General features: G+C 38.5%; 1 protein-coding gene across 2 annotated transcripts; it reads right to left on the bottom strand.

The window, feature by feature from the left end:
• Window positions 1-734: 734 nt before the first annotated feature.
• Window positions 735-6,229, bottom strand: LOC147060212 (uncharacterized). 2 transcript variants are annotated; one of them, XM_085939456.1, is made up of 11 exons: window positions 6,092-6,229; window positions 5,506-5,580; window positions 5,247-5,306; window positions 2,987-5,160; window positions 2,849-2,910; window positions 2,593-2,780; window positions 2,021-2,515; window positions 1,756-1,889; window positions 1,417-1,478; window positions 1,122-1,270; window positions 735-1,035 (listed from the first exon to the last, which is right to left on the bottom strand). In XM_085939456.1, exons 3-11 carry the CDS (start codon window positions 5,287-5,289, stop codon window positions 947-949), a joined length of 3,396 nt encoding a protein of 1,131 aa, XP_085795582.1. In that variant the 5' UTR covers window positions 5,290-5,306; window positions 5,506-5,580; window positions 6,092-6,229; the 3' UTR covers window positions 735-946. The 2 variants fall into 2 exon arrangements, with proteins under 2 accessions (XP_085795582.1, XP_085795591.1); XM_085939465.1 differs by lacking the exon at window positions 5,506-5,580 and having other exon boundaries at window positions 6,092-6,214.
• Window positions 6,230-9,241: the final 3,012 nt, after the last annotated feature.

The raw sequence follows: 9,241 nt of genomic DNA, 5'->3' as shown, positions 1-9,241 counted from the left end.
TGACTTTATTCTCACTACATTTTATGTAATAAAAGAATAATCTTTAATTATATATTTTCCTCCTCACAAAATTACTTGCCAGTTATTTGTCCTTATATTTTGACATAGCGTGATTTTTTTTCCTTGTAATTATCCCCTCAAAACTAGACAATTTTCTCATGACAATTTTATGTGCCATTGATCATCAACAAAGGAAAGTTTACGAATTCTTATTTTGTTACTTTTTTATCATCATTTAAACTTATAATAAAACAACTTTGCCATTATGTAGATGTCTTTTCTCAAAATTTCAAATTGAGGTTGTTGTTTTTTTTTCTTGAAATCACAATTTTTTTGTCTTAATCTAGAAGAATTTTGCTTCGGAATTGCACAACAGGCCGGATCAAACCCCCACTCTGATGGCTTCTTTCGATGCTGCAAAAGTTTGACCAAATCCAGACAAACGTGTCTGTACAATGTCAAACAAAAGTAAATGTCACAGGAAGAGCACACGAGGCAACGAGTGCTCATTCCTTTGCCGAGATCATCTGAGAAGTCATTTCCTGCCTACGCTTACAGTCATCAAAACACTCCAGCACGATTGACCAAAAAAACCTTTCCCACGAAATCATGTACTACAATTGATGCCATATTGTTTATACCAAGGATGAGCAATTGAAGGCAGCAGTCCGTGACTCCACTCTGAGTGACCCCGTGATTAATTTCATCACCCCCAAAAATGAAACAAACCAAAAAAGGATTTTAATTTTAATCAAGAGTTCTTGCAAAATCACAAATAAACCTGTTTAGGTTTTCCATGAAAAACATGTTAAATTGGGCAAAACCCGGAAAAACAGAAACTATTTTAAAATTGCTGGGGGAAAATGTAGGAAAACAATCTGAATATGCGAATCACACATAATATTGTTAGTAATAACATTTAAAATCTGAGTATTTATTCCCATTATTATTGCCGCTTTGCCAGTAACCATGACGACAACACTAGGCAGGAGGTACTGATCAAATTTGCTTTGTGGCTCGATCCATGTGAAACTTCTGCAAGACAAAACAAAACAAGAAAAATAAAAGTCGTTTGTTATTTCCATAACCAGAACAGGTCATGGACACTATGTATGACTTACGTGTGCCCTCCACAAAAATGTAAGATGGGTCCACGTCAAAGAACGTGATATTGTCGGCGACGTCCACCAGAACGTTCGCGATGGCGCTGTTGTTGGGCACCGAGCCAGATTCAAAAGTGATATCCATGTTGTTGATGATGGAGCCATTACTGCCAAACGGAAAAGACACATTTGTACACCTTGTATTTATATTCTCATCATTTAGATTTTTTGATACCCATACCTAAAATTGTATCTGCTACAAGCTCATTCTTAATTATAATTGATGCCACGAACACCTTAAACAATAACCAACCTGAATGAAACCACGTCCAGGGTTCGGAATGAAGTGAATCTCAATCGGTACGGCGGTTCAAGCTGTGGAAAAACAAACAAGAGGTACAGACGTCATCCTAGAAGAAACATGTCGGCATTCTTAACATTTTGCACATTTAAAAGTCAAATACCGATGAAGTTATGCGAGGTAAATGTTGTCATTTACAAGAAAGACCATTTTTTATTTGTTACTAGTTGCAATGTAATTACGCTGGTCATGTCATTTCACTAGAAAAATATCATCATTTTTATCCATTGGATATTATTTTAATTTGTTTTAAATGTTGATATATTTGAGTGAGTTAGCTCAGGTGTTTACCGTTGTTTTGATAACAAATGCTCGAATGCCAAACGCTGCTGTAGATGAATTCAACAAGTCCGTGGTGAAGCGCTCTCCCGCCGATCGGAAGGTCACCCGTCGCGTCGTGAGCGCCTCGATGGTAGTGTTTGTGCCTGTAAAATAACAGTCGCACAACATTAAGCGGTAGTAACAACCGGAGGCGGTGGAAGTGTTGTGGTAGTTGTTGTTGCTGTGGTTGTGGTAGAGAGAGTGGTTTCGTTTATCGCGCTAGTTGTTGTTGCACCTATGGTTGTTGTTGCTACTGTGTGTACTGTTGTTGTTCCTTCACTTGCTACGCCAGTTGTTGTCTCCACTTCAGCTGTTGTTGTTCCAGTTGTTGCTTCTTCAGTTGTAGTTAAAACTCCAGTCGTTGTTGCACCATCAGTTGTTGTCGTCTCTACTGTAGTTGTTGTCACTATTCCTGTTGTTGTTTCTTCACCTACAGTTGTTGTTTCTTCACTTGCAGTTGAAACAGCAGTGTTTGTTGCATCGTCAGTTGTCGTTGCTACGCCGGTTGTTGTCTCCTCTTCAGCTGTTGGTGTTGCAGTTGTTGCGTCTTCAGTTGTAGTTAACTCTCCAGTAGTTGTTGCACCAACATTTGTTGTCACTGCTTCAGTTGTCGTCTCCACTATGGTTGTCGTCGCCATTCCGGTTGTTGTTTCTATTTCAGTTGTTGTTGCTCCAGTTGCAGTTGAAACTCCAGTGGTTGTTGCACCATCAGTTGTTGTTGCTACTGTGTCTGTAAAATAACAGTCGCAGAACATTAAGCGGATGAATCCAGGAGTGGATCCGGACTGGATGGGCAATAGTCATTACCAAGAACTTCTATGGACTGCTCGTCAAAGTCAATGGTGAAATTGTTGTTGGGGTCAGCCACGGCCTCTTGTAACGTTTGGACCACGGCGTCTTCGCTGGGAATTGGTTCATTTGTTGAGCTGTCATTGTTGAACTCGATGGCCACGTCCGCCTCAGTGTTTTCCATCCGGACCCGGGCCGCGGCGGGCCTGTGTTAGAAATGTGTTGTTGACATTGTTATGTGACGACATTTGCATCAATTCAGAGGTGACATTACCTGAAGCCTCTAACGATACAGTTGTTGTAGGTTGGGTACCTCCTTCTGTATACAAAGTCGTACTGTGGTGAAAATGCAAATGTTACTGTAGCTTCAGTGATGCCCGACAACTAAACACCAAACCAACATTGTACTCACCACTAAAAAGACTTCTTGAGCAAGCGCAATGAATTGTGGACTCTCGGGGTCAGCAAATTCTGGTACATATGTTACAAACAGCACTGCAACAACCCTGACAACAACGGTAGGAACAACCGTAGGCGGTGGAAGGGTTGTGGTAGTTGTTGTTGCTATGGTTGTGGTAGATAGAGTGGTTTCTTTTATCGCGCTAGTTGTTGTTGCACCTATGGTTGTTGTTGCTACTGTGTGTACTGTTGTTGTTCCTTCACTTGCTACGCCAGTTGTTGTCTCCACTTCAGGTGTTGGTGTTCCAGTTGTTGCTTCTTCAGTTGTAGCTAAAACTCCAGTCGTTGTTGCACCATCAGTTGTTGTCGTCTCTAATGTAGTTGTTGTCACTATTCCTGTCGTTGTTTCTTCACTTCCAGTTGTTGTTTCTTCACTTGCAGTTGAAACAGCAGTGTTTGTTGCATCGTCAGTTGTCGTTGCTACGCCGGTTGTTGTCTCCTCTTCAGCTGTTGGTGTTCCAGTTGTTGCGTCTCCAGTTGTAGTTAACTCTCCAGTAGTTGTTGCACCAACATTTGTTGTCACTGCTTCAGTTGTCGTCTCCACTATGGTTGTTGTCGCCATTCCGGTTGTTGTTTCTATTTCAGTTGTTGTTGCTCCAGTTGCAGTTGAAACTCCAGTGGTTGTTGCACCATCAGTTGTTACCGCTATTCCGGTTGTCTCCACTACAGTTGTCGTCAGGATTCCAGTTGTAGTTAAAACTCCAGTAGTTGTTGCACCACCAATTGTTTCTACTCTGGTTGTCATCCCCAGTTCAGTTGTTGTCGCTATTCCAGTTGTTGTCATTCCGGTTGTTTGCTCTACTTCAGTTGTTGGGACTATTCCGGTTGTTGTTTCTATTCCAGTTGTTGTTTCTCCACTTGCAGTTGAAACTCCAGTGGTTGTTACACTGTCAGTTGTTGTCACTACTCCTGTTGTTGTCTCCACTTCAGCTGTTGTTGTTCCGGTTGTTGTGTCTCCAGTTGTAGTTAAAACTCCAGTCGTTGTTGCACCATCAGTTGTTGTCACTGCTCCGGTTGTCATCTCCACTGTAGTTGTTGTCACTATTCCAGTTGTTGTTTCTTCACTTCCAGTTGTTGTTTCTTCACTTGCAGTTGAAACAGCAGTGTTTGTTGCATCGTCAGTTGTCGTTGCTACGCCGGTTGTTGTCTCCGCTTCAGCTGTTGGTGTTCCAGTTGTTGTTTCTCCACTTGCAGTTGAAACTCCAGTGGTTGTTACACTGTCAGTTGTTGTCACTACTCCTGTTGTTGTCTCCACTTCAGCTGTTGTTGTTCCGGTTGTTGTGTCTCCAGTTGTAGTTAAAACTCCAGTCGTTGTTGCACCATCAGTTGTTGTCACTGCTCCGGTTGTCATCTCCACTGTAGTTGTTGTCACTATTCCAGTTGTTGTTTCTTCACTTCCAGTTGTTGTTTCTTCACTTGCAGTTGAAACAGCAGTGTTTGTTGCATCGTCAGTTGTCGTTGCTACGCCGGTTGTTGTCTCCGCTTCAGCTGTTGGTGTTCCAGTTGTTGTTTCTCCACTTGCAGTTGAAACTCCATTGGTTGTTACACTGTCAGTTGTTGTCACTACTCCTGTTGTTGTCTCCACTTCAGCTGTTGTTGTTCCGGTTGTTGTGTCTCCAGTTGTAGTTAAAACTCCAGTCGTTGTTGCACCATCAGTTGTTGTCACTGCTCCGATTGTCATATCTACTATCACTATTGTGATTGTTGTTTCTTCACTTCCAGTTGTTGTTTCTTCACTTGCAGTTGAAACAGCAGTGTTTGTTGCATCGTCAGTTGTCGTTGCTACGCCGGTTGTTGTCTCCGCTTCAGCTGTTGGTGTTCCAGTTGTTGCGTCTCCAGTTGTAGTTAACTCTCCAGTAGTCGTTGCACCAACATTTGTTGTCACTGCTTCAGTTGTCTCCACTATGGTTGTTGTCGCTATTCCGGTTGTTGTTTCTATTTCAGTTGTTGTTGCTCCAGTTGCAGTTGAAACTCCAGTGGTTGTTGCACCATCAGTTGTTACCGCTATTCCGGTTGTTGGTACCTCTGTTGTTGTCTCTAATTTGGTTGTTGTTGCTCCTCCTGTTGGTGTCTCTACTGCCGTTGTCGGTAGTATTGTCGTAGCGGCTCCAGTTTTAGTTGTCAGAACTTGAGTGAAGATGTGAATATTAGAAAGATTGGTAGTAGTAGTTGTAAAGTGATCAGTAATGTTCTTCATACCACGGCATACTTACCATGAAACAGTAGCAAAACTGATAACCATGGCGCAGCACTCATTGTTTCTCTCTTAGAACCTGCAAAATGTGAACACTTACGATATCAAGTCACTTTTATTCAGACACTTTTTGCAGTTGCGGAGGAGTATCAATTCTATATATAGTTCCATTTCTATTTGGTGTAAATGTTATTGTTTTCCCGTCAAAGAATATCATGATGATTTTTTTTTTTTCACAAAAAATGCAAATTTTTATGTAATACTGGGGAAATACGTACCCCAAACCCTGCAAATGACGAATTGTTGGCTTTCCCACGAGTGACGAATGGTGATTATAAGAGTGAATCCAATCCCTAGTATGTAGAAAATTGCAAGTGTCAGGCAAATTCCTCATACCTCATTCCTCCATCACTTTTCAGGAGACCCCAAAATTGGCAAATTTGTTCAACCATTAGCATTGATGCATTGTGAACAAGAGCAAAAAATAAATCAACACCTTAGTCTGTTAATAATCTCTAAAAATAATCTAACGATACCCGCACATGCGGATTGACAAATCCTAATAAATAACAAATTAATTGTGGTTTTAAAAGAAGAAATCTTTTTTATCCAAACGTTATTTTATAAAATATTATTTTACATTTGATAAAAATGCAGTAACAAATTCCCTTACCTACATGGCAAAATTTCAAAATACCACTTAAAAAACAATAAAAAATATTACAAAATTATTATATCTTATATCTAATTAGATGTTAATAAAATATTTCATGTAAAAGTGTTTTTGAATGTTACCAATTTTTACCACTTTTACAAAATAAAGAAAAATGTATGATAAAATCTTGAAACATAAAAAACACCTACCTGTTGCCTTTTGTTGTGTTTTAAAATTTTGATACGTGCATAATTACAAAACAAATGTTTGCGTGTGGGTTTGTCCACCCTGCTGGGTTGTCCAGTCCTAATGTGGATCTATATGTGGGGAGGAAGGTGAGAGAGAAGTGACGCCAGTCAAAATTTTTGCCACAGGTTTTGTGGCATCAAGTGATGTCGAAAGAAATAACACAAAAAACAGGTTTCTTCCATAGATAAGTTTGAGCATTCCTTTTGTCTTATCTAACTATTTTCTTTTGTTTTTCTTAAAGGAAGGAGCTGACGGAAGTGTCTTTGTTATTTCATGGGGACATATTGGAAATATGGAAATATTTTTTTAATGTTAATATTTAATGCTTAATAATATTTTACCAATACATTTATTTAATTTTGTGTTGATTATTGATCAATATTTTTTCAACATAGTTTTTTTTATTTAACAGTGAATATTTCAAATGATAAATCTTTATAATCCGATTTGTTAATTTAAAAAAATATATTTTTCAACCAATTTTTCATTTCTTTGTTTTATTCATGTTTTTAAAGAAAGTGGACATATTCTCAAATTAATTTACAATTTAGTTTTTTTATGTTGATTTTAGAAATGTGGAATATATGCTTGCTAACTATCTTTAATTTACATAGTTCCGTTTTGTTTCTTTTTAAATTTTGCATTAGCTTTATAGCATTCATATATTTCTATGAAAAAACATTCTGGCTGCTGCCAGTTGATTTAAAGTTAAAGATGATAAAGTTCAAAGATTAAAAGTGAGTGATTCAAAGTTTGACCTGTTTTTTTTTTTAACTAGATTTATAAATATTTCAAGAATTTTATGATGCTGAATATGTTATCAGGTTAAAAGATATGCCTTTTGCTGTCATTCTAATCTATTTTTAGTTCCAGAGAACGAAAACCAGTCCCGAAGCACATAAGGTGCTTGTTCATAAATGATAGCGATCAACCAACGTCAAAGCTTTGTATTTTTATTTGACGCCCTACACACAAGCGCATGATCCACATGTCTGGCATACTTCTCGCATGTTTTTGGGTGTCTGACGGCTGACATCTCATTTTTTCTCGTTTCCCACTGACTCACTATCATCACACCTACCATCCGTACAATTGCCCCCCCTCCCCACCCCCCACCCCCTTTCTTTCATGACATGGTGTCCTCTGGCGCGATGATTAGCAACCGACACATCCATAAAATAAATACAGCAAAAACGGCAAGAACATTCACAATTTTGCTGACAGAAAAAGAACCCACAGCTAATCACATGTACACTAGCTGTGAATGAAGGTAACCTGAGATCCAACAACGGAGTCCAGTGAGCAACAATGGAGGCAAATGAGCTCTGGCATTGGATGACATTTGAGACCCAGAAAGTCAAGAAGTATGATTATCAGGAAAGGCAACAGTTTAATTTGCTCATACAAAATGAAGTCATTGAATCTATCAAGGACAATCACATCAAGTGATTGGGCAAATGGCGTGATTAGTCACTGGAGGACAGAAACACTACCCACAGCACTGAGAAACAATTTGAGGGATGGCTGGAGAATATTGAGAAAGCCGGACTCTCGCTAACAACACATTAGCAGGTGGTTTGGAATGCAATTTGCATTGTCTGAGCATCTGCAACTCATTCTGCAACAATCTAATATTGCTCAAAAGATGGAAATGGCAACTCATGGGCAAGCTGCCACCTGTCAAAAATGAAGTAAAAACAAGAGGGCCCATTAAAACCTGAGTCGAGAGAAAGTTCCATTTTCTCCATGTTGTCCACGCAACATTCTACACACACATAGTTCTTCACGAAAGGGGAAGCTTTGGTTCGTTGTCCGCTGAAAAATGTTTTTTTTTTTTTTCTTTTTAAGAAGGCTTCAATGTTTTGTCATTTGCATTTATGGCAACAGAAAAGATTATTAGGACTATTCATCAGAAATGATGATTTAGGATAAACACTTTTTTTCTCTTGGAAAAATATAGGGAAAATAGTGGAATATACCATAATTTATCTTCTGAAATGTTACAAAAGTTAAGAAAAAAAAATCATGATGTGTCTGTCCAGTCAAGCATTTCAACATGACCACACCCAGATAACAGTGAAATGATGACTGATGTCTGTGAGTTTACTGAACATTTCTCGCCTCACTTGAGCTGTGAAGAATGACTTGAACTTGTTTTACCACAAAACTAAAATAACCCAATGTCGCAGTTGCTACAGCTAGCGTTTAGATGTAGGTTTGTGGATTCCATTTCCTTTTAAATTTATTTAACCTTTATTCAACTGCGTGTGGGTGTGTGTGTGTGGGAGGGGACTTTTTTGCAAGGAAATCCTGGCCAAAATGCAGAAATAGTTACACATAGAGTATTAAAACAATTACAAATTACTGAGGTAGTCTCAAATTCTCTCAGGTTTGAATCAGTCAGCTTTGTAGAATTTTTGTGATGTACATCAACAAAGCATGGTAAACATACAAGTCCAAGACGAAAAAAAATGTATAGAAGAAGAAACCCAAACTTACGTTTTAATTTCTTCATAGGTTGATCAATAAGAGGTTTAAAAGTGAGGGAGTCATCAATTAAAATGTATTTTTTATTCATGAGCCACTTCAATGACATTCCCCTCCAGAGTGAACACTACTGGCAGAGTTTGAGGCATTTTGTTATGATTTGAAAACAATAATAACTTTGTCTTGTCAGCAGTAATTTAAGATGAATAAATCAATGTGATTCTGAGGTAGTAACTGCCTTTCTTCCATTGTTGTGTCGTAAAATAACATCAAAATCAAATTAATCCTCGCTTTCATCACTATAGGTGTGGCAGGCAAACCAAAAGCAGCCAAACTTGAACTGTTACTTGTCCTTTGTCTTCACCTGGTGGCAGGTAAGAAAATTGTTTCAATTCGAGTTAAGATTTCCTCTCCCATCTCTTTTACCTACAAGTAATCATCATCAATCATCATCATCATTGTAATCGCTGATTTTTTCATTTTTTATTTTACATTTTAGTTACATCATACTGGAAATAACAACAAAAAACAAAAACAAACAATGTTCCCCCCATAATTTTCAAGGGCAATTAAATGACCTCCACTTTGAAAACATAATCCAGAGAGAGAGAGAGAGAGAGAAA

The sequence above is a fragment of the Syngnathus leptorhynchus genome, chromosome 2 (genome assembly GCF_054491065.1).
Source record: "Syngnathus leptorhynchus isolate UIUO chromosome 2, UIUO_Slep, whole genome shotgun sequence".
In the NCBI taxonomy this organism is placed as follows: domain Eukaryota; kingdom Metazoa; phylum Chordata; class Actinopteri; order Syngnathiformes; family Syngnathidae; genus Syngnathus; species Syngnathus leptorhynchus.
Note: the sequence above shows the minus strand (reverse complement) of the source record. Positions and strands in the feature narration are given on the sequence as shown.

Excerpts from the sequence above, each read along its gene's own strand:
- LOC147060212 (XM_085939456.1), bottom strand. The coding sequence starts at position 5,289 with ATGAGTGCTGCGCCATGGTTATCAGTTTTGCTACTGTTTCATG. Across the intron at positions 1,271-1,416 it reads CTGGACGTGGTTTCATTCAG|TAATGGCTCCATCATCAACA; the intron begins GTTGGTTATTGT and ends TCCGTTTGGCAG. Across the intron at positions 1,036-1,121 it reads CATTTTTGTGGAGGGCACAC|AAGTTTCACATGGATCGAGC; the intron begins GTAAGTCATACA and ends TTTGTCTTGCAG.